The sequence below is a fragment of the Oryctolagus cuniculus genome, chromosome 7 (genome assembly GCF_964237555.1).
Source record: "Oryctolagus cuniculus chromosome 7, mOryCun1.1, whole genome shotgun sequence".
Classification (NCBI taxonomy): Eukaryota; Metazoa; Chordata; class Mammalia; order Lagomorpha; family Leporidae; genus Oryctolagus; species Oryctolagus cuniculus.
The window spans coordinates 77,297,239-77,323,007 of NC_091438.1; the positions used below are offsets into that span (position 1 = coordinate 77,297,239).

Consider the following 25,769-nt stretch of genomic DNA (forward strand, 5'->3'; position numbering starts at 1 on the left):
AGACCCTGATAAGAGTTCTATGCTCCTGGCTTTGGCCTGGCCCAGACCTATCTATTGCAGCCATTTGGGGAGTGAACCAGTGGACAGAAAATCTTTTCCTCTCCCTGTCTCTCCCTTTCTGTTACTGTGGCTTTCAAATACATCAATCTTTAAAAAAAGGGGGGGGGGGGCAGGGGAAGATTTACTTCTGGAGAGGAATATTAAGGGAAAAGGAGGATAAGCCTAAGATGCATGCATCCTGCAACAGAGCACCTAGGTTCAATTGCCAGCTCCAGCTCCTAACTCCAGCTTTCTAATGCAGAATCTGGGAGACAGTGGTGATGGCTCATATAATGGGTTCCTGGCTCCCTGGCTTCAGCCATGCCCCAGCCCCAGCCTTTGTGGGCATGTAGGGAATGAACCGGTGGATGGAAGCATGTTCTTTCTTCCTGCCTCTTCAACAAATAAATATTTTTAGGAGGACACTGGGGTGCTCATATTCTCTGTGTGTCAATCTGAAGGCTGGTGGTATAGATATGTTTAATTTGTGCAAACTCTTAGTTACAATCTTCTATGTGTATAGTATATGCAATTTTTAATTGGTTTCTTCTCAAACTTGCCAGTCTGGTAATCTGCTAAAAAAGATGGATATATATTCAAGGGGATGGGGAAAATATTTACTAAACAATATCTTTATTACTCAAGTACTTTAAAGGTTTTGCTTCTTTCTCCAAAAGATTTAAAAAATTTTAACAAGTGGCATATAGTTAACTTTGTTTTTAAAGATTTATTTATTTATTTAAAGTCTGAGTTATACAGAGAGTTATCCATCTTCTGGTTCACTCCCCAATTGGCTGCAACAGCTGGTTGCTGCGCTGATCCGAAGCCAGGAGCCAGGAGCCAGGAGCTTCCTCCGGGTCTTCCCATGCAGGTGCAGGGGCCCAAGGACTCTGGGCCATCTTCCACTGCTTTCCCAGGCCATAGCAGAGAGCTGGACTGGAAGTGGAGCAGCCGGGTCTCGAACCAGCGCCCATATAGGAAGCTGGCATTGCAGGTGGTGGCTTTACCCGCTACGCCACAGCGCTGGCCCCTAGTGACTTTTAAATGTTAAAAAAATAAGCTAAAAGTAAATCAATGCATAATTAGCTTTTTTATACCTTGATCCCAGGATTTTTATATTACAAGTAAAACCACATTTTCTAAAATAGCAGTAAATACAAGAGAAAGGCAGGTACCACACACCAAATGATATCTTTTGGGCCTAACATTCTTGACACTAGCAAAAATGGGAATAGAAATCTCCCTATAGATCATTAAATATAAAAACAATTTATAAAACACACCAGAATTTTATTGCTTGAAGAATACAGCATATGAAATCACAAGAATGTCAAAACGAAAAGTCACTAGGCTTCAAACATATAATACATTATCAGATGCAGTAAAATATAATTAACCTGAATTCTGCATCAGAAAGAAAAAAGGTATGGAAAAATATCTAAGTTTACTTGAGAAAGATATACTTAAAATAGAAAGTATAAGGATGTTACAGTACAAATTAGAAAAGCCAACACTTATTAACTTATTATTTCTCTAGACTAGACTACCTTTGGTACTTAAACTTTTTAAAAAACAATTCCTCCTACCTCATCCAAATGCACTTCATGCATATGACATCCATGAAGTAACTTCAACTTAAAACATTCAGCAAAATTAACCTTTTTGTTATACAGGAAAGTGTCCTTAGTAAATGTACAAGATTTTCCTTTATCTAAAACCATGAAAATATGATCATTAAGAAATTTAATACTTTACTTATATACCTTCCAATTAAAATTGGAATCCTGGCAGCCACAATCTATTTTTGGGCTTGGTAATATAGAAATTTAAATGATTTGGCAATTGACAGAAATTTAATTACTTCATACTACCTTAAGTGGCTTTTCCTTTCTGGTTCCAAAATACAAATATGCCATTTCTTCAACACACTGGATTCCTATAATAATCACTACCACACTTTATTGGAATCAAATTAAAGCTTCTCCCTTTTTACGAGCAGGTTGAAACTATGTTTCACATAGGGCTGATCAGTTATGACACGCTTTCTTAAACAAAACCAATCTTAAAGCTATCACTCAATTATGATGAAGGGGACGATGATGCCATTTCAAAAGGTAGCATTGGACTCTCTAGGCCATCTAGTCAAGAAAATGCAAATATAATGCTAAAAACAAACAATAAGTAAACTATAAGTTAAATTAAAAAACAAAACCCTCTTTCATAACAAGCATGCTCCTTAACTTTCATTTCTTTCCCCTAGCAAAGCTTTGACTATTAACGAACCTCAGTTAAACCTCAGAACACAAGCAATTGTTTCACAAGTCCCACCTATATATTTTGAATAATATAAACATGGAAGGACTATATGCAAGTAATACTATTAACAATTATTGAACTGGAGTGAAACAGTAAGAATCATGACAGTCCTCAAAACTGGGCAGTCTTTGAAATGTAATAGTGTAGCTCAAGATGAATTATGCCATATTAAAACTATAGCTTTTATCTTTACACAAAATGAAACAAAATCAAAAACATAACCCACACCAAATTTATACAACCAGTATTAAACATACTTCTTCCTCATTTTTGAATGTCTTATTTTGAAGTTTTTCTCAACAAGTATATTTATCTGAGCATATATATTTACTCATTTTAAAAGACAAAAAATTCAGATACTATAGAACTGAACTATTTTTTTACCAACCTGATCCAATGTCTACTGCCTCACACAGTACCCCTCCCAATAATTTAAAATTCCGAATTTTTAGTTTAGTTAAAAGGGCAAAGGAAACACAAATGTAGATTAAGAGCTTCTGTATAAATTTCACTGTATTATTATAAACTCGAGGTTTTCTGTAACACTGTTTATTGATCAAATAAAGGATTCACTGCTATCTAAAATTTCATAAACACCATTAAAAATTCAAAATTGATATTATACTGAACCTTAAATTTTCAATAGTTCAAAGAGACAGTTTTTACATATATAGCACACAATAGATGAGATTTAACAGCAGACATCTCTAGGATACCAATGGTAAGTCCACCAAGATGCATACAAAATTACAGATAAGCATTTCTTTCACTGTTTTGTTGTGCATGGAAAAACATTTATAGAGGAAATAGAAACTCAGCTGCTGAATTTCAGATATCATCATCGTCTTCTTCATCCTGAGAAGATCCTGCCTGATTGGACGCACTGGCTGAGGCAGCAGCAAGCTGGGCTTGTTGGGCAGCCTGCTGCATTTGAAGCCATTCCTGTTGGGCCAATTCTGCTTGTTGCTGTCTAGCCTGAACACCAAAAACACAAAAGCAAATAATTTTTAAAAAATTTCAATACACATTTTGGTTAAATGTAAATTAAGCCAATAACAAGTCACTTTCAAATTCAATAATTTCATGTTACTATATAATTATCATACAAATGGAAAACATGAACTCGATAAGAAAAGATTGCTTAGAAAAAAAGATTTATTTATTTACTTGAAAGTCAGAGTTACATAAAGAGAATGAGAGTCAGAGAGAAAGAGATCCTCCATCTTCTGGCTTACTCCCAAACAGCTGCAATGGCCAGGGCTGGACCAGACCAAAGCCAGGAGCCTCATCCAGGTCTCCCCATGTGGGTGGCAGGGGCCCAAACACTTGGGCTATCTTCCAATGCTTTCCCCAGGCCATCAGCAGGGAGCTGGACTGGAAGTAGAACAGCCAGGACAGGAACCAGTGCCCATATACGATGCTGACATCACAGGCGGCAACTTTACTACTAGGTCACAACACTAGCCCCTGAAGATTGCTTTTCTACCAAACGCATGGGTCTAAGTAGTTTCCCAAACTTGGTTCTCTTTAAGTGGTTCCTTTTCATGACCTTTTGTTCAATTTAAAAGTTGAAGTAGTTGACAGAAAAATCACAATGGTCTCCTTTTTGCTCCTTTACTATATTTCTCTCTTCATTTTACTTTCTATCCCTTCAAAATACAATTTTTATATAGACATTTTTTAACCTAAAGTTCTCTACTGTAGTGGTTTTAAACCTTAGGGGGAAAGTACTAATACAAAAACACAATAGCTACCCTGTTATTCCTTTTGGTTTTTTAAAGACTTATTTATTTATTTATTTGAGAGGCAGAATGAGAGAGAGTTCTTTCCACTGGTTCATTCCTAAATGGCTGCAATGACCAGGGCTGAGCCAGGTCGAAGCCAGGAGTTTCTTCCAGGTCTCCCACATGGGTGCAGAAGCCCAAGCACTTGGGCCATCCTCTGCTGCTTATCCAGGCACATTTGCAGGGAGCTCGATGAGAAGTGGAACAGCCAGGACCTAAACTGGCACCTATATGGGATGCTGATGCTGCAGGCTGTGGCTTTAACTTGCTGAGCCAAGTGTTGGCACCCCTGTCATTCCTGTCTAAGTTTCGATCACAATTCCCCACACCTGTGCTTCAAAAACAAACTTAAAACATAAAATGTTTCCCAAAAATACACCATACTTTTTTAAAAATTTATTTATTTGAAAGGCAGAGTTACAAAGAGGTAGAGGCAAAGGCAGAGAGAGAGAGAGAGAGAGAGAGAGAGAGAGAAAGAGAGAGAGAGAGAGGTCTGCTAGTTCACTCTTCAAATGGACACAATGGCTGGAGCTGAGCTGATTTGGAGCCAGGAGCCAGAGCTTTTTCCAGGTCCCCGACACGAATACAGCGACCCAAGGACTTGGGCCATCTTCTACTGCTTTCCTAGGCCATAGCAGAGGGCCAGATTGGAAGTGGAGCAGCTGGGTCTCGAATTGGCACCCACATGGGATGCCGGCACTGCAGGCGGCAGCTTTATCCACTATGCCACAGCACTGGCCCCAATACCATGCTTTTCCATCTTTACTACCTTTACTTCTGCTCATAGTCACACTCTATTTGAAATTTCCTGACTTCACCTCCTGAAATTTTAACCCTTCCTTCAAGTCAAATTGAAATACTGTTTTATCTTCCTAGAATCAGTCAAGGTGTAATCAGGAGATCAAAGTCATACTAGTTAAGAGAATACAAACAATTTAATAAAAGACTGTTAGCAGTACAAAGTTGGTACCAGGCAACTGAAAACATAAGAAGTAAACAGTAAGATATTATGTAGGAAATAACTATAGCGAGCAGCCACCAATCCCAAAACAGAAGGAACAAGGAAAGACACTAGAGTTTCAAAAATATAGAAGTTTAGAGGAACCATTCCATGAAATGGAAACTCAGACCTCTGAAAAAGGGTCATATGAACCAGCTATAATATCTGAGTTTGGAGAAAGACTACAAGGGTTGGGATCAAGCTGGCTTCTAAATATTAGAGAAAATACAAACTGGATTCAGTTCCAGCTACAGGAAAAACTGAGGCAGCCAGAGTGAATGCAGAAATGTTGGACTGCTCAAAGGAACTGAAAACCAGGAGGAAATAAAACCAACAAACCCCTTCATCCTTCATCCTTGCATTTTCCTTCTTGAGACCCCTAGAGGGACAGAATCTAATACAGAGTCAGCTGGCAAAGCAAATGTGGTTTGCAGAGTATAACAGCCATTCCATCCCTTCCATGGTTTCACTTTTCGGGTTTCAATCACCTGTAGTCAACCATAGGATCAAACACAGTCTGAAAATATTAAGTGGAAACTTCCAGCAATAAAAAAAATCTGTGAGTTTAAATTGCATGTTATTCTGAGTAGCATGATGAAATCCCATGCCCGGAGCAGGCATTTGGTATAGAATTCAAGACACCTGAATTCTATCTTAGAGTACCTGGTTCAAATCCCAGCTCCTCCACTTCTGATCCAGCTTCCAGCTAATGCACACTCTGGGAGGCAACAGGCGATGACCCAAGTTCTTGAGTCCTTGCCACCCACTTGGGAGACCCAGAATGAGTTCTGGGCTCCTGGCTTCAGTTTGAACTAGCCCTAGCTGTTGCAGGCATTTGGGGAGAGAACCAGCAGATGGACGATCTCTCTGTCTCTCTTTCAAATGGAGTGAAAAGAAGAAAAAGATGGAGGGAGGCAAAGAAATCTCAAGACATCTGTGGGGAGCAACTCGGACTAGACTAAGTTACTGGAATTAAGACTTATTCTATGCATCTGCTCTCCCACAATATGGCGCTGAGAAGGGAGTAAACAACTTCTACGCAGCTGCCTCTCGCCAACTTGAGTGATGACCTGCAGGAGCTGATCCTGCTCCTGATTGGAGGAGAGCAGCGTACTCAGCGTGTGGGTAGCAGAGTTGGGATTGGTGGAAGAGGACTATAAAGGAGGAGAGAGACAACATGCACCAGGAACATCTAAGGGGAACATCTATCTGAAGGAACACCTGAGGTACATCTGAGCAGCCCCTGAGAGAGCCGGCCGGCGGTGTGCCGCTCCCCTGCAGAAGTGGGGAAAGTGGCAGGGGGAGCCGCCCTTCCACGGAGGTGGAAGGATCGGCAGCCAACCCGGGAAGAACCAGCAGCAAACCTGGGAAGGGCCGAGCAGACAAAAGAACAGCACAGGGTCTAGTGTCGTTCCTCCGTGAAGAGGGGGAGCGATAACATCTAATTCTGTTAGTACTAATCCTAATACCCTTTGTCCAGGGTATTCATGCTGTACTTGCTACCCACCTATGAATCACTTAGTAGCTATCTCAGTTATGGAACCACAGGGCTTATACTCTTACACAGCATTGAGTACTATCCGTGAGTTGAGGCATCCATTGAGGGTTCTCAGAACATATCCACTGTGGACAAGATGAGACTATCTACCAGGGTGATCACAAAGCACAGTACAGAAGGGTGTTTTGGGTTATAATTGCTTAGTAACTGGCATACTCCTCATCAAAGTATTCAGCCCAATAGTACAGTTGTTAGTATATTTATATATATATATTTAATACTTCTCCTATAAGATACTAAGTTTCTTAAGAATGATACATGCTTCATCTTTGTAAATTTGTAGCACTATTTATAATATATCTGTATTATACAGTAAGACTCAGATGTTAATTCAATTTTGACTTAACAATTTGTTCATCATGAAGGGTAGGGGTCAGTTAGTAAGTAGTATGGGTATAGGTGATGGTAGTGAAGTAGAAAAATAAATGTTATTACTCTACAAAAAGCTATCAAAGCAACCACAGTATCAGAAACTAAAATAGGAGGAGGTCTATGTCAAATGTTATTAAACTCAAGAGTGACAATTAGGCTGGCGCCGTGGCTCAATAGGCTAATCCTCCACCTAGCGGTGCCGGCACACTGGGTTCTAAGTCCGGTCGGGGCGCCGGATTCTGTCCCGGTTTCCCCTCTTCCAGGCCAACTCTCTGCTGTGGCCCGGGAGTGCAGTGGAGGATGGCCCAAGTCCTTGGGCTCTGCACCCGCATGGGAGACCAGGAGAAGCACCTGGCTCCTGCCTTCGGATCAGTGTGGTGCGCTGGCCGCAGCGCGCCAGCTGCTGCGGCCATTGGAGGGTGAACCAACGGCAAAAAGGAAGACCTTTCTCTCGGTCTCTCTCACTATCCACTCTGCCTGTCCAAAAAAAAAAAAAAAAAAGAGTGACAATTACAATTAGAGAAAAAAGTCACTAAATCAGGTGATCAGATGTCCCTGGTAGGACAGAAGTCAGACTGTAAGGAGTAAGTGGCATACATTTTAGAAAGAAAATAACATGAATCATTAGAGCAAAAGATGGGGAGGCTGGTGGGGAGGGCAAAGACTCATATACGATTAAAGGAAAAGAGGAAGAATATTGCAGTTATTAGAAAAAAACACTGGAAGTCTGGCATTGTGACACAGCAGGTTAAACTACCACCTTTGACACTAGCATCATATCAAAGAGCCGTTACAGTCTCAGCTACTCCACTCTGAATCCCTGTTAATGAGCTTGTGAAAGTATCAGAAGATGGCCCAAGTATTTGAGCCCCTGCACCCACATGGAGACCCAGATGAGCTCCTGGCTCCTGGCCTCAGCCTGGCCTGGCCCAGCCCAGCCCCAAATATCACAGCCGTTTGAGAAGTGAACCAATGGGAGAAAAAACACTGTCATTCTTTGTCAATCTGCCTTTTAAAAATAAGTAAAATAAATCTTAAAAAAAAAAAAAATCACAGGGCAAACCAACTTTGGGAATTTAATCAACCTAAGAATTCCTACTGGGGTAGGCATTTAGCACAAATTTTTTTAAAAGCAGCTTGGGATGCTTGCATCCTCCCTTATCACAGTGCCTGGGTTCTAGTCTCAGCTCTGCTTCTGATTCCGGCTCCCTGTTAACACACACCTTGGTAGAGGATGGTGATGGCTCAAGCAACTGGGTTGCAACTACCACGCATAGAGGAGCCCCAGACTGCTTTCCAGGCTCTTGGTTTCAGTCTGGCCCAGCCTTGGGGGTTGATGGCATTTGGGGACTGAACCAGTAAATGGGAGATCTCTGTCTCTGTCCCTCTTGCTTTCAAATAAAAATAAAAACAATTAAAGAATTCCTACTCTGCGAACTAAATAACTACAGATAGGTATAATTTTGTGACACAGGAAATAATTTAAATTTCTATAATACTTGTATTTGACCTGTTTTTTATTCAATGGTCTAAAAAACCAGGTACAGATTACATTTAAAATTTAACTGACTTTTAGGTACCATATCAGCTCTCACACTTTTCCTCTGACCATAAAAACATTTCTATAGCTTTAAAAATCATTGCTGGTTTTTTTTTTTTGTTTTTTTTTTTTTTTTTTTTTTTTGGTAGGCAGAGTGGACAGTGAGAAAGGTCTTCCTTTGCCGTTGGTTCACCCTCCAATGGCCGCAGCAGCTGGCGCGCTGCAGCCGGCGCACCGCGCTGATCCGATGGCAGGAGCCAGGTGCTTCTCCTGGTCTCCCATGGGGTGCAGGACCCAAGCACTTGGGCCATCCTCCACTGCACTCCTGGGCCACAGCAGAAAGCTGCCCTGGAAGAGGGGCAACCGGGACAGAATCCGGCGCCCTGACTGGGACTAGAACCCGGTGTGCCGGCGCCGCAAGGCGGAGGATTAGCATAGTGAGCCGTGGCACCGGCCTGATGATTGATATTTTATTTGTATCCATCTCTACAAATGAAAATTTTAGTGACATTTACTCTTTTTTCTTTCCAACTTCCTACCTAAATCATCCAAGTATTTTTCTTTGAAAATGCAGTTATGAAAGAAAGATAAATAGGCATATACTTCCTAATTTGCTTCTTTTGGAGATTTTCATTATATTTTTAAGATTCTTACTCCCACATACTAAATGACTCATTTATAAACTTCAGTTAGCTCCAATCTCAACGTATTAAAGGTTCCCCGCTTCCAAATATTTCCTGCTAGCTTCAAATGAGGCTGTCACTGGTTTGCACTTATAATAAAAACTGGGGCCAGTGCTGTGGCATAGAGGGTAAAGCTACTGCCTGCAGTGCCAGCATCCCATATGGGCATCGATTTGTGTCTTGGTTGCTCTTCTTAAGATCCAGCTCTCTGCTATGGCCTGGGAAAGCAGCAGATGATGGCCCATGTCTTTGGGCCCCTGCACCCACATGGGACACCTGGAAGAAGCTCCAGACTCCTGGCTTCGGACTGGCCTGGCTCCGGCCATTACAGCTATTTGGGGAGTGAACCAATGGATGGAAGACCTCTTTCTCTCTGCCTCTCTTTAACTCTGCCTTTCAAATAAATAAATCTTTTTTAAATAAAAAGATTTATTTATTTAAAAGATTTATTCATTTATTTGAAAGTCAGAGTTACGCAGAGAGAGAAGGAGAGGCAGAGAGAGAGGTCTTCCATCCGATGGTTCACTCCTCAGGTGACCGGAATGGCTGGAGCTGCACCAATCCGAAGCCAGGAGCCAGGAGCTTCCTCCGGGTCTCCTATGTGGGTGCAGGGGCCCAAGGACTTGGGCTATCTTCTACTGCTTTCCCAGTCCATAGCAGAGAGCTGGATGGGAAGTGGAGCAGCCGGGTCTCAAACCGACACCCATTAGGGGATGCCAGTGTTTCAGGCCAGGATATTAACCCACTGTGCCACTGGCCCCAAAATAAATTATTCTTAAAAAAAGTAAGAATAAAACTAAAGGAAACTGATCAAAAGATACACTTATGGGGCTGGTGCTGTGGCACAGCGGGTGAAGCCACTGCCTTAAGAGTGCCAGCATCCCATATGGGTACCTGCTCAAGTCCTGGCTGCTCCACTTCTGATCCAGCAGAAGATGGCCCAAGAGCTTGGGCTCCTGCACCTGAGTGGGAGACCCAGAAGAGGCTCCTGGCATCCGATCAGCACAGTTCCAGCTGTTGCGGCCATCTGGGGAGTGAACCAGCAGATGGAAGACCTCTCTTGTTCGCTCTGTATCTGCCTATCTGTGGCTCTGCCTTTCAAATAAATAAATCTTAAAAAAAAAAAAAAAAAGGATACACCTACTTATCAATTTATTTCATATTTAGAACATAAGTACTTGGTGCTCTAGTGGAAGAAGTTTAAGTAACTGCTGTAATTTTACCTTTCTCCAGGTCTTCCTCACAAGAGCAAAGAAATACTAGGGCCCTTTACCCACAAGTCAAGGAAGAAAAGATAAGACGGAGAAGGAAGAAAAAATAGATGATAGAGATAGAGAGGCGAAGTCAGATACGGCAAGCACGTAACTGTTTCTTTCATTTACCTTTTACCCAGAGAGGATAAAGCATATTTTGTTCAAAAGTTCTTTAATAAATTTAAGCAAAAAGGGGCTGGTGCTGAGGCGCTGTGGGTTAAAGCCCTGGCCTGAAGTGCTGGCATCCCATATGGGCACCGGTTCTAGTCCCGGCTGCTCCTCTTCTGGTCCAGCTCTCTGCTATAGCCTGGGAAAGCAGTGGAAGATGGCTCAAGTGCTTGGGTCCTTGCACCCATGTGGGAGACCCAGGGGAGGCTCCTGGCTCCTGGCTTCGGATCAGCACAGCTCCGGCTGTTGCAGCAACCTGGGGGAGTGAACCATCATATGGAAAACCTCTCTCTGTCTCTACCTCTCTGTAACTCTTTCAAAAAAAAAAAAAAAAATTTAAGCAGAAATTGGTGACTAGGTCATTAGCATGATACTGTACAAAGAGTACAGGGAGTAGAAGAAATGAGTTTAAATATAGACTCCAATACTTCCTTTCTAAACTCAATCTGTTCTATGTGAGTTAATCTTTCTCAGCAGACTAAGCTGTGTCTTTTTTGTTGCAGCACAATGCCTGGTAAACAGTGAGGACTTCAGTAAATATCTGTAGAAGAATTGAATGAATGAACGTTTCATGCCAAATTTCTTCAACTCTGTTTATTGATATATAATTGGAAAGAATAAATTTTATATTATTTCATTAAAATCTCTGAAAGGTACATAAAGCATCTAGCAGAAGACTCTCTTTCATCAGTTATTTAATTTGGTACCCTGTAGATGATCTGCAATAGCAGAGAATCAATAATTAATAACCATCAGTGTTTTGTGAAAAATCATCACTACTTTCTACTTAATATTCATATGGATTATAATACGGTTTCCATGTGTTCATCACTACCTCAAAAGCATTTCCTCTTTAGCACCCATCAGATTGTCATGAGGATTTAATTAAATAATACAGGCAAATTACTTGGCAATGTGATTAACACATGGTTGGAATGCAGTAAGCATTAGAAACCTTTTATTTTTATTAGTTTAAAGGGTACCTGATAGCTAGTGCCTCATAACACTTAAGACTCAAATGCTCTTTGATGCAAACCAAACTGGCTGTTACAGATCAGAAAGATCAGCTATAGAGCTAATCTGTAAGAGTTTATCTAAAATGATACTTCCTATTACTAATGATTACTACAGTACCTGCTGGAAAATCTCACTTCTATTCAATCCAAAATTGCCTTACAATTTCAAACAAGGGCAAGACTTAGTTAAAACAAAAACAAAACAAGTCTTGTCATCTGCTCTCTTGCTTTTGTTTGTTTGCTTGTTTTTGTTTGTTTGTTTGTTTGCTTTTAAGATTAATTCACGGCCGCGGCTCACCAGGCTAATCCTCCGCCTTGCGGCGCCAGCACACCAGGTTCTAGTCCTGGTCGGGACGCCGGATTCTGTCCCGGTTGCCCCTCTTCCAGGCCAGCTCTCTGCTGTGGCCCGGGAGTGCAGTGGAGGATGGCCCAAGTGCTTGGGCCCTGCACCCCATGGGAGACCAGGAGAAGCACCTGGGTCCTGCCATCGGATCAGCGCAGTGCACCGGCCGCAATGCGCCGGCCGCGGTGGCCACTGGAGGGTGAACCAACGGCAAAGGAAGACCTTTCTCTCTGTCTCTCTCTCTCTCTCTCACTGTCCGCTCACTCTGCCTGTCAAAAAATAAAAATAAATAAAAAAAAAAAGATTAATTCACTTAAAAGGCGAGTTACAGAAAGGGAGAGGAGTCTTCCATTTTCTGGTTCACTCCTCAAATGGCCGCAATGGCCAGAGCTGGGCTGATCAGAAACCAGGAGCTTCTTCCGTGTCTCTCACATGCGTGCAGGGGCCAAGCACTTGAGCCATCTTCTGCTGCTTTCCCAGGTTCATTAGCAGGGAGCTGATCGCAAGAGGAGCAGCCAGGTCTTGAACTGGTGCCCATACAGGATAGGGGCACTGCAGGCAGCATCTTAACCCACTTTGCTACAGTGCCAACCCCTTTTGCTTGTTAAATAAAAGAATATTAGTACTTGGTGCTAATGTTTTCAGACCAGGCATTAGAACTCTAACAAGGAAGAAAGATGAAAAGTTTCTCTCTCTCTCTGTTATACTAGATCTTTAAAATTTTTTAACATTAGGGGCACATATCTCTGCTGGTAGTTAAGATAGGTCAGGATCCCCACAACCCTTACTGGAGTACATGGGTTGTGTGGCATAGTAGTTTAAGCCCCACCACCTGGCACACTAATATCGTATTGGAGTGCTGGTTCAAGTCCAGGTTACTTTGTTTCAGAACCAGCTTCCTACTCATGTGTTTGGGAGGAAGCAGGTAATGCCACAAGTACTTGGATTCTTCCTAGCTGTGGGAAACCTAGATAGAGGTCCAGGCTCCTGGCTTTAGCCTGGTACAGCCCTAGCTGTTGCAGGCATTTGGGGAGTGAACCAGCAGATGGAAGATCTCTCTTCTTTGCTTCTCCCTGTCATTCTGCCTTTCAAATAAATAAATAAATCTTTGAAAAAAAAAAAAGGATTAGAGCATTTTCAAGGTTTATTGAAGACCTAATATTTTTTAAAGATTTATTTTATTTTATTTGAAAGGCAGAGTTAGAGAGAGAGGGAGAGGCAAAGAGAGTGAGAGATTTCCCATTGGCTGGTTCACTCCCCAAATGCCCACGATGGCTAGAGCTGGGCCAGTCCGAAGCCAGGAGCCAGGAGTTTCTTCCAGGTCTCCCACGTGGGTGCAGGGGCCCAATGACTTGGGCCATCCTCCACTGCTTTCCCAGGCACAATAGCAGGGAGCTGGATTGGAAGTGGAATGGCTGGAATTCGAACCTGTACCCATATGGGATGCTTGCTCGGCAGAACCTGCTACACCACAGCACTGGCCCCATTGAAGACTTAATTACCAAGTAGATGTTAATCAGATTTTCCTTGATCATAAAATGTAATATAGTATCTTCTCATCATTCATCATTTTAAATCTAAAGAACATATAGGTACTCTTCACATGCATTTAAATTCTATGAGGAAAAAAACTAGCATAATAAAATCTCAATATTTATTTGGTGAAGTTTCCACTTTACAAAACAGGTTGTTGTAAATAATTCATTTTTACACAAACCATAGTCAAACCAGCCAGTTCTACATATCAGATTCTATAATCAAAAAATTAGCCAGAGAAACAGAATCCTCTGGGAACGTATGTTAATTTAGGAAATGATTTCAGAAACATGTATTATTTCTGCTAGCAAACAGGGCGGAATTCAGATGAAAACAATTTAAAACGCATTACTGTGCTTGTTTCGGCAGCACATATATTAAAATGCATTACTTACTTTTGCAAATAATTCTTGTTGTTGCCTCAATAACTCCTCTTCAGGAATGCCAAGGTTTTCCAAACGAGAACTGGCCTTTCTTCTTTTTAATGCTACAGTCTTGCATTCTTGTAAGACTTCTTTTACTTCACTGATGTAAGAACCAAAGCCCAAACTTTCTAGTGCTAGAGAAATGAAAATATGAAAGGATGATAAAACATAGCTCTTTCTCCACCAAATAACATCAAGTTTTTATGGGTTTTTCTTTGAGGGAAAGGAATGTTTTCGTTGTTTTGTAGTAATTATATCTATTTTATTGTCGTACACAATTGTCTGGGTAACTAACACAAACTATTTTATCAACTTTCTTAATATTAGGTTATAAAGCAGTTAAAATATAAGGAACATTTCAAGGCATAGACTTCCAATTTTTTCTTCCTAATTTCTAAAAGATCAAAGCATTTCCTGTGAAAATAAAAGGTCCAATGTAAAAGCATGTGGTTTTAGTAAGAAAAATATTTTCCTATAATACTCATAGTAAGTCAAACATCATTAAATCAGTCACTTTCTCAAAGAATACAAAAAAGGAAAATATTTGGAATATGTTAGTAACATATTTTGTGCCATTTGGCTTAGAGAGAGTGTGCTGGTAACACATGCTCTATTAAGTCTCAATAGAATAGGATGAAAGAACAGATAAATTTTTCTTTTGTCCAATATAACAGAAAGCTATTTTTAGCAAAGACACTAAAACTGCCAACTTTAAGAAATACTGGTGGAAATAACTCATGAAATTCAGCATTTAGTTAGCCAACAGGTTTCCCTTGAAAATAAAATGTAACAGGAAGCACTATAAAAACATTTTCAAACGACGTGGCTGAAAAACTGGGTTGAAAGATTGACTACGAGGATAGAGGCATAAATAAAAAATTCTTTCCCTTTCCTTTTTTTGTTTTACATTTAGAAAGAAAATTTTCTGAGAAAAATAATGCACTCTATAAATATCTTTTTAAGCAAACAGGACACAAGATTTCCTTCTGGTTCACAGTATTTAATAGTGATCTATTTGTTGACTAAATCGTATTTTGTATTCTGAGCCAATAATGAAATACAGGTGGTGAAAAACACAGTGTATCAATTTAGCTCATCAGTTCTTTGAAAAATTATGATGAACTACAATGCCTTCAGCAAAGATGCTCTCAATTCTAACTTCAGGAATTTGCTCTTGAGGGAGAACACCAAATGTTCCTTTACAAAATCACATTCCCATGTAAGCTGTGTTTTTTTTTTTAATCCATTTTGAATAATTTGCAACTTTATTTCAAATGTTAAACTGTTTTCCCCAACCTTCTTTAGAAATAATCTGATGCCAAAAAAGCAGGGAACTATTATTTTCATTTTAATTAGGTTAACCTACTTCCCCAAAAACACACCACCCCCACCCTGGCAAAAAAAAAAAAAATCTCAGAAATGTATTATTCTCATATGTACATCAAACTGACCACTACATAATCCTTGACTTTGAAGAGTTTGAAGTGTAACAGAAAAATAAGTGAAGGAAGCTGGCGCCACGGCTCACTAGGCTAATCCTCCGCCTTGTGGCGCCGGCACACCGGGTTCTAGTCCCGGTCGGGACGCCGGATTCTGTTCTGGTTGCCCCTCTTCCAGGCCAGCTCTCTGCTGTGGCCCGGGAGTGCGGTGGAGGATGGCCCAAGTGCTTGGGTCCTGCACCCGCATGGGAGACCAGGAGAAGCACCTGGCTCCTGCTACTGGATCAGCGCGGTGCGCCAGCCGCGGTGCGCCAGCCACAGTGCGCCAGCCGCAGTGGCCATTGGAGGGTGAACCAACGGCAAAGGAAGACCTTTCTGTCTCTCTCTCACTGTCCACTCTGCCTGTTTAAAAAAAAAAAAGTGAAGACTAGACAGCTTACATGTTTTCACTTGAAATAATGGACTTTTTTTTTTAAAGTGTCAACGTTAGAAGGCAAAGTTTTTGCTTACTCTTTTCTTGTTTTAAAAATACAATATAGTAGGCTGGAGCTGCGGCTCACTAGGCTAATCCTCTGCCTGCGGCGCTGGTACCCCAGGTTCTAGTCCCGGTCGGGGTGCCGGATTCTGTCCCAGTTGCTCCTCTTCCAGGCCAGCTCTCTGCTGTGGCCCGGGAAGGCAGTGGAGGATGGCCCAAGTGCTTGGGCCCTGCACCCGCATGGGAGACCAGGAGGAAGCACCTGGCTTCTGGCTTTGGATTGGCAGTAGCAGCCATTTGGGGAGTGAACCAACGGAAGGAAGACCTTTCTCTCTGTCTCTCTCTGTCTAACTCTGCCTGTCAAAAAAAAAAAAAAAAAAAAAAATACAATAGAGTACTTCAGTAATATTAGCTGAAAACAACACTAAAAGAAAACAAGTAGATGGCTCATGATTTCCCACCATACTCTAAAGTTTGATCTCATTAGATCTACATAAGGTCCTTCAGGAACTAGCCCCATCTACCCTTTCCAGTTTTATTTCTGCCATTAAATCCCTGCATACTTCTGCTAAATCTAACCACTCAAGGTTTCCCAACAGGAACCAGATTCTCACATTCGAACTGATGGTAATGCATTCAAAGCACAAATAAATCTCATCTTCAAAATAAGTTTGCCTGATTCCTCCAAATAGATGTAATCTTCGCCTTTTGAAATCAGATAGACTCAGAACAGAAATTTGGTTGACACAGTAGTTGTATAACCTTGTTTATGTTGCTTAATATCTCTAAGCTTCAGTTTTTCCATACATAAAATGAGAACAGCACCTATTTCACAATCCTACAATCAGAAGAATGGTTAAAATACACAGGCCCTGCAGCCGAATTGCCAGGGACTGACTCAACTCTGTCTCATACTAGTTGTTTTGACGCTAGATAAGTTCCTTCAGCTCTGTACCTCAGTTTTCCTACCTCTAAAAAGAATAGCAGAGACTGTCATTGAGGCATAGCAGGTAAAGCCACTGCCTGCAGTGCCAGCATCCCAAATTGGTGCCAGTTCATATCTAGGCCGTTTGACTTCAGATCAACCTACTAATGCACCTAGGAAAAGCAGCAGCAGATGGCCCAAGTGTTCGGGCCCCTATACCAATGTGGGTCTGGAGACCTGAGCATTTGGCTTTCGCCTGGCCAGAGCCCTGGCTCTTGTGGCCATCTGGGGAATGAACCAGTGGATGGAAGATCTCTCTGTCTCTCCCTCCAACTCTGACTTTCAAAATAAATAAATATATCTTAAAACAAAAAAATCTCATTGGATCAGATTAGCGTGAGAATAAATTAATAGAGAGGGGCCAGCGCTGTGGTGTAGTGGGTTAAAGCCCCAACCTGCAGTGCTGGCATGCCATATGGGTGCTGGTTCAATTCCTGGCTGCTCCACTTCCGATGCAGCTCTCTGGTATGGCTTGGGAAAGCAGTACAAGATGGCCCAAGTCCTTGGGCCCATGCATCCATGGGGGAGACTCGGAAGAAGTTCCTGGCTCCTAGTTTCAGATCAGCTCAGCTCTGGCTGGTGTGGTCACCTAGGGAGTAAACCACTGGATGGAAGACCTCTCTTTCTCTCTCTGGCTCTACCTCTGTTAACTATTTAAAATAAACAAAATAAATCTTTAAAAAAATTAATCATAGATCCTAGCCCACAGAAGAAACAAAACAAATACTATTATATTGTTATTAGCTTTAGGATTGTCAACAATTAATATGAAACATTTAACACAATGGTTAACACATAAGAATCACTTAAACAACTTGAACTATGTATTACTCAACTTTATTTTTTCTCTTAAATCTAAAAGAGCATCTAATAACTGTTATAAGACTGAAATAAATATACAGCTACATATTATCACATTTAAATTCAAGTTAAACAAGTATATTTATAAAATATCAAGTTCACAAGATAACAATCAATACAATGGAGAAACAATAATTTAAAATGGCATGAATTGCTAGGCATTAAGAAATCTTCCTTCAACCATGGACAGCATGGGTAAGAAACAAAAACCTCGTCTCTGAAAACATTTAAGGCTCAGAATACTTTTTTTTTTTTTTGACAGGCAGAGTGGACAGTGAGAGAGAGACAGAGAGACAGGAAAGTCTCCCTTTGCCGTTGGTTCACCCTCCAATGGCCACCACAGCCGGCGCACTGCGGCTGGCGCATCGCGCTGATCCGATGGCAGGAGCCAGGTGCTTCTCCTGGTCTCCCATGGGGTGCAGGGCCCAAGTACTTGGGCCATCCTCCACTGCACTCCCAGGCCACAGCAGAGAGCTGGCCTGGAAGAGGGGCAACCGGGACTAGAACCCGGTGTGCCGGCGCCGCAGGCAGAGGATTAGCCTATTGAGCCACGGCGCCGGCCCAGAATACTTTCAAAGAATTTGCGGCTGGCGCCGTGGCTCACTAGGCTCCAGTATCCCAGGTTCTAGTCCCAGTTGGGGCACCGGTTCTGTCCCGATTGCTCCTCTTCCAGTCCAGCTCTCTGCTGTGGCCTGGGAAGGCAGTGGAGGATGGCCCAAGTGCTTGGGCCTTGCACCTGCACAGGAGACCAGGAGGAAGCACCTGGCTCCTGGCTTCGGATTGGCGCAACACCGGCCGTAGCGGCCATTTTGGGGGGTGAACCAACAGAAGGAAGACCTTTCTCTCTGTCTCTCTCTCACTAACTCTGCCTGTCAAAAAAAAAAAAAATTAAAAGTAAGGCTAAAGTTAACATTTAATATTATTTGAAGAGCTGCTATATATAAATAACTATACTCTCAATAAATGGTTTAACAGGAACAGCCACAAATTTAATTTCAAAAAAACTGCACTGACTTAAACTCAATTTGAAACATATTTAGGCAAATAGATAAACAACTGGATGAATTATCTTTTTTAAACAGGTTGATATATCATTTGTTACTATGCATTAGTAATCATTCCCATTTTGTACAAAGGAAAATATTAAAGGACTGTGAAATGGTTCCTAAGCAAGGCCAACAAATACAGTTGTACAGGTCATTGAGGACCCAACACTATACTATCTCAAAGGAGGCCATCCATACTGTAAACATGATAAATCTCTGTTTACTGTAGTACTTTTTCTGGCAGATGGTAACAAAGGTTTTTAAGAAAGGGGAGCAGCCAGCACCATGGCTCACTGGGCTAATCCTCTGCCTTGCAGCGCCAGCACACCGGGTTCTAGTCCCAGTCGGGGCGCCAGATTCTGTCCCGGTTGCCCCTCTTCCAGGCCAGCTCTCTGCTGTGGCCAGGGAGTGCAGTGGAGGATGGCCCAAGTGCTTGGGCCCTGCACCCCATGGGAGACCAGGATAAGTACCTGGCTCCTGCCATCGGATCAGCGCGGTGTGCCGGCCGTGGCGGCTATTGGAGGGTGAACCAATGGCAAAGGAAGACCTTTCTCTCTGTCTCTCTCTCTCACTGTCCACTCTGCTACATCCAGAGGAGCCGGTGCTGTGGCATAAAGCCACTACCTGCAATGCCAGCATCCCATATAGGTGGTGGTTCTAGTCCTAGCTGCTCCACTTCGAATCCAGCTCCCTGCTAATGTGGGTGGGGAAGCAGTGGAAAATGGTCCAAGTCTTTGGGCCCCTGAACCCATGAGAGAGACCCAGATGAATTCCTGGCTCCTGGCTTCGGACCAGCTCAGGTTGGCCATTGTGGCCATTTGGGGAGTGAACCAGCGAATGGAAGATCTCTTTCTCTTCTTCTCTGCCTCTCTAAATAAATAAATAAATAAACAAACAAACGAACTATTTCCAGAATGGTCTATAGTGTATATTACAGGAGAAAAAATATTTTGCATATTTTTCAACTTCAAAGACATATTAACAAGTCACACTAACTTTTTAAATAAAGGTAAAAACTTCCTGCAAATAGCTATAATCTTCAGGTTTCTTATTTGATAAAACCTTTGTACTCCTGAAAATTTGTTATAACATGAATTTGTGTGAATCACATATACTTCAAATGCATTAAGCAGGTTTTCCATTAAAAAATGTGAAATACAATATCTTGTAGAATATATAAATCAGCATTCTCTAATTTCTGGGTTTTTTTCTTTGTGAAGAGGAAAGAGTGATACATTTCACTTAAAATACATTCAGAAGAAATAAGCTGAAGTGCTGTATTAGCTCACCAGACTAGCACAGGTTTCTGAAGACTCCTAAGTACTATGTCCACCATGGCTATTTCTACTTCAGGGAATCTGGGACAACACTGAGACTAATGCTGAGTAGGAACTCAGTATCGTTCATCTTTTCATCCTCAGCACTATCTAGCACAATGCCATTACTTAACAGTATTTGGTAAATAACTGATGGGTACAAAAGGAAAACAAACACAAGGTATATCAATTTTAAGAAAATAAAATAAAATCTCCCTGGTGCTGCGGCTCAACAGGCTAATCCTCCACCTAGCGGCGCCGGCACACCGGGTTCTAAGTCCGGCCAGGGCGCGGATTCTGTCCCAGTTGCCCCTCTTCCAGGCCAGCTCTCTGCTGTGGCCTGGGAAGGCAGTGGAGGATGGCCCAAGTGCTTGGGCCCTGCACCCCATGGGAGACCAGGAGAAGCACCTGGCTCCTGCCTTCGGATCAGCGCAGTGCGCCGGCTGCAGAGTGGCGGCCATTGGAGGGTGAACCAACGGCAAAAGGAAGACCTTTCTCTCTGTCTCTCTCTCTCACTGTCCACTCTGCCTGTCAAATAAATAAATACATAAATAAAATAAAATCCTACCTTGAAAAGTACCTGATTATGTGATAAATCATGTGTGCAGACCAAATGGCCTGTGTGCCTTTGGAAAAACTATCTGGATGAATGCCTATTTAGGAAATATAACATAATATTTTCATAATAACTTCTCTGGAATCGCTCAAATCCTGACTTCAAAACTACTTCACATTCACTTGCCAAAACAAACTGTGGTTTAGGTTTTAGTGCAAATCTACTCAAAGTGTGGTCCATGGAATTACACTAAAACTGTTTAAAATGGCTGTGATGAGTTAAGGAAATTCAAAATAAGCATTCAGGAACCTCCACAGCAGCGCAACAGTGTAACTTCATGTCTACTGAATCTAATAATATAAAGCTAAGTTTTTATCTTAAAATTTTTGCACTTCTAGAGACCACTTTCGTTGTATTTTACAGAAGTATCAGTGTGAGAGGAACTAGAATAAAATAAATGTCCTTCACCGAGACAGCTTAGAGTAGCTCAATGACTAAAGAAAAAATTACCCAGACACCTTTTCATACTTTCACTACTTTCAATTACTATTCTTAGAAATGGGGGGGGGGGGGGTGTAGCAAGAGATTAAAATGCAGGAAAAAGAAAATAGTATCATTTAAAAATAGTATTATTGGGGCCAGCGTTGTAAAGGCACAGCTGCCATGCCGGCATCCCATATGAGCACTGGTTCAAGTCCTGGCTGCTTCACTTCTGATCCAGCTCTCTGCTATGGCCTGGGAAAGCAATAAAATATGGCTCAAGGCCGGCGCCGTGGCTCACTAGGCTAATCCTCCACCTTGCAGCGCCGGCACACCGGGTTCTAGTCCCGGTCGGGGCGCCGGATTCTGTCCCGGTTGCCCCTCTTCCAGGCCAGCCCTCTGCTGTGGCCAGGGAAGTGCAGTGGAGGATGGCCCAGGTGCTTGGGCCCTGCACCCCATGGGAGACCAGGAAAAGCACCTGGCTCCTGGTTCCTGCCATCGGATCAGCGCGGTGCGCCGGCCGCAGCACGCCGGCCGCGGCGGCCATTGGAGGGTGAACCAACGGCAAAGGAAGACCTTTCTCTCTGTCTCTCTCTCTCACTGTCCACTCTGCCTGTCCAAAAAAAAATATATATATATATGGCTCAAGTCCTGTACCCACATGGGAGACCAGGAATAAGCTCCTGGCTTCGGATCAGCTCAGCTCTGACACTGTGGCCATTTGGAGTGTGAACCAGTGGATAGAAGATCTCTCTCTCTCTCTCTCTCTCTCTCTCTCTCTATCTGCCTCTCTCTAGCTCTGCCTTTCAAATAAATAAATAAATCCTTAAAAAAAAGTCTTATTTATACTTTGATTTTGTAAATGGCATCATGATGTAAGATTAAACATACAGACCAGGAGTTTAAGATTATAATCAGTATCACTTTAAAAATTATTTATTATAACATTTTTCACATAAGATTCTCAACCCGAGTCTCAATAACTTCAAGCTATACCTGAAATAAATTACTACTTATAAAAGGGTACTTAAACTTTATGAGAGAATAGAATTTTATGCAAAAAATTTTGAAATCCATGCATCCTTTCTTCATAATATACACTTTTCATGAACTTTTTAAGACCCCCCCCATATGCATGGATTTCAAATTTTTGTATCAAAATAAACCCTTTAAATCCATTTTCCTACCAACTTTGTATTTGCATACATAAATAAGGAAATTTAATTAAGATATTTGCCTAAAGCCACGGAATTTCTGGAGTAGAACTTAAAACAGTTTTTCATTCTCATTATTAATTCCTTCTACAACAGAACATACGTGTTCACAAAAAATTAAAAAAACAATGAATGAAATGAACACCACTTATGGCTCAGAATCCCCTCTACTCATGTAACTGTAATCTCCAACACCAAATCTACTTTCTTAAACTCAAAATAAGCAAAACAGAAAAAAAGTTTTTTACAACTAAGTCATAGTATTTCAAAGATGTACTGTTGGTAAATATTAACTTGTATTTTACACAACTGCCTCAGATCACAAAGTCTAAGTCATTAAATTATTACTAGAACAACCTACAACATGTGAGAATTATTCCACTTTTAAATGTATATTCTTTTTTTTAAATTCTTATTCCACTTGGATATATCTTATATTCCTACATCACCAATGCTAACAGAAGTATAAAAAAGCCGTATGTTCCATAATTTCCCTAGCTTTCCAGAGTTAGTCCATACTTTAAACATGCAAAACATATACACCGTGAGCCTTTCTTTAACAAAAATTTTAACCTCTCAAAACAAAACTACTTTAAAATTATTAAGCAATGAGCTTATAATCATACAAAATTTATCCACCAATTGGGACAAAATTTCAGATTCTTACCACTTAACAATAGTAATACCACAAGGAATAAAAAGATAAATGTATAAAACTATAAAAGCTAATAATTTTTAAATTAATAAATCATCCTTATTACACAAGGAAAATGCTTTCACTGTAACTTTCTGTCTCATACATTAAATTGAATTTAACATATTCCAAAGTTGAACTATTTAGCACACTACAGCTGCACTTTTACTCCATCATGTCAATCAGAAATCTAAATATATCCTAGAAAACAACAAACTTTCTCCCAAGACAGACTGTAATGTGTTATTAGATTTTTGGAATGACCCCTACTTCTGTAGTGTAAACAAATGTTTAGCCAGATCCTGTTGAAATCTTTTGCAACTTTCATTAGAAAGGCAATATTTACAAGAGATCCTTTTCCTTTTTTATGAGTTGCAAAGGAAAATTATAGCTATCTGTGTTGAATACTCTTGTGAAAGACTGACGACAGCAATCACGCATACAACTGTAAAAATAAAAACACAAGAGGAAAAATAGACACCTTGGCTTTCATTCTACTTGCTGTAGTATTCAGCACACCAACCAGGTAGAAAAAAAAATATTAGCTTTAAAAATCGAACATGATTTTTTTCCTAGGGATTTTTTTCCTCATTATGTACTGAAAGGGCAGGCATTTGGCAAAACAGTTGGGTCCCCGCTTCCGACACCCACATCACCTAAAGGAGTACTTGGTTCAAGTCCTGACTTCTCTGCTTTGGATCCAGCTTCCTACTAATGCACCTGGGAGGCATCAGGTAATGGCTCCAGTATTTTTTTAAAGATATATTTATTTATTTGAAGGTTAGAAAAAGAAAAAAAGAAGATTCACTCCCCAGATGGCCACAATGGCCAGGGCTGGGCCAGGCCAAAGCCTGGAGCCAGGAGCTTCATCTGGGTCCACCCACGTGGGTACATGGGCCCAAGCACTTGGGCCATCTTCCACTGCTTTTCTGAGGCCATTGGCAGGGAGGTGGAACAGAGGTGGAGCAGCCAACACTCCAACCGTAGCCCATACGAGATGCCAGCACTGCAGATGGTGGCTTAACCCGTTGTGCCACAGCGCAGCTCTGTCACTCATGTGGGAGGCCCAGATGGAGTTGGCTTTGGTCTGACACAGCCTTGGTCTGCTGGGAGCATTTGGGGAGTGAACCACCAGCAGATCGATGAAAGATCTCTGTCTTTCTGTCTTTCAAATAAAATGAAGGAAAAAAAAAAGTTTTAGAACTACCTTCAGGATATCACAAAGAATCAACAATGAATCATTTAATCCTTTCATCAATATTGACAATAAAAGATTGGATATGATCAATAAAAGCAGAAATGTTCTGTACTTCATTAAAGTCACCTTTTAAAAAGTTAAATTCTAAAATTGAAATTGTAGACAACTGCCTGTCTGTCAAAATGATTAAAATTAACCATGATTTTTTTCTGATTTCAAAATCAATCATTAGATTTTAATTAGGTATTATAAAAAACAAGTTTTCACCTCAAACTTTTTCATTAAGAGTACATGTACAAGTCATAGAAAGTGCCTTCCAAAACACTGTGACTTGTAAGTACACCACCCCTCGCTAAAACCATCAAAATCCAGTCTCCCAATTCCATAATACCGGACTAAATCCTTTCCAAGTTTGGAGAAAAGGAACTATTGAAACTTTCAGAAGTGCTATTCAATAAAAACTTAAGTGCTACATCCAAATGGGAATGGAAGCAGGGAAGGACGGGGAAATGTTCCATTTAAAAAAAATCTCTTATATAATCTTTCAATCCAGGTTTTTAAAATCTATCCCCAAAAAATAAAGCAAGCAACATAAAAGCAAAAACAAACAAAAAAAGAAAGAACACTCGCCCTTTTTTTTTTTTAAAGAAAACTGAACAGGCGTGCATTACTAACTTGATGAACCTACCACAAGCAAACCATTTTTAAAGGAGAAAATACACTCCCTTTGTTCAACACCAATTAACTTTTCTTTTAAAAACATTCACGTAAAGAATTCTGCTATTCATGTAATCAGAAAGTGCATCTTCTCGTCCACATTGTTGTGCTGGGACTCCGCTCATGCCTGAAGTTTCTGTCTGAACTTTAACTTTCCAAGGGAGAAGAACTGGGCTCCTTTCCCACTCGTCTTTCTTCTCCAACTCCCACTTGGGGCTGCCAATCGTGGTTGCTCTGGCTTCCCCGGCTGCAGATGGAGACCCCCACCAACACTTTCCCTCGTAGGGATGTTCGCTGACCTAAATGTTCTCCCGACAAGTACTCGCCGGCTGAAGGTATGGCAAGAATGCTAGCTACACAGGTATGTTCTTAAGGCACCAGCTGCTCCCAGGCGCCCGTGGCTTTTTCATTAACAGCACTCACCGGGGAAGAGATCCGAAGGCGTGGGCACGAACCGGTCCCACGAACCGTAAACAGCGCCCCCTTCCCCCGCGCCGGACCCTCACGGAAACCAAATCCCATTCAAGCGACTCACCTTGGATGACGTGCTCCGGCGAGATGGTCTTCTTTTCCGATTTGTTGCAAATCTCGTTGGCTTCAGAAGATATAAGGTGAATGAATTCAGTGCAGCAGTTCACCACCAGCTCTCGGGCATCGTTGGCCACCCGGACATTGGGCAGAGTCTCTTTGATCATCTTATTGATAGCAGCTCGAGGGATCGTGAGATCATCATCGTTGCCAGACGAGGAAGCCAT

General features: G+C 41.5%; 1 protein-coding gene across 1 annotated transcript; it reads right to left on the bottom strand.

The window, feature by feature from the left end:
* Positions 1-1,308: 1,308 nt before the first annotated feature.
* On the bottom strand, positions 1,309-25,769 carry DR1 (down-regulator of transcription 1). Its single transcript, XM_002715855.5, has 3 exons — positions 25,550-25,769; positions 14,004-14,167; positions 1,309-3,330 (listed from the first exon to the last, which is right to left on the bottom strand). The coding sequence occupies exons 1-3, from the start codon at positions 25,767-25,769 to the stop codon at positions 3,184-3,186; spliced, it is 531 nt and encodes a 176-aa protein (XP_002715901.1). The 3' UTR covers positions 1,309-3,183.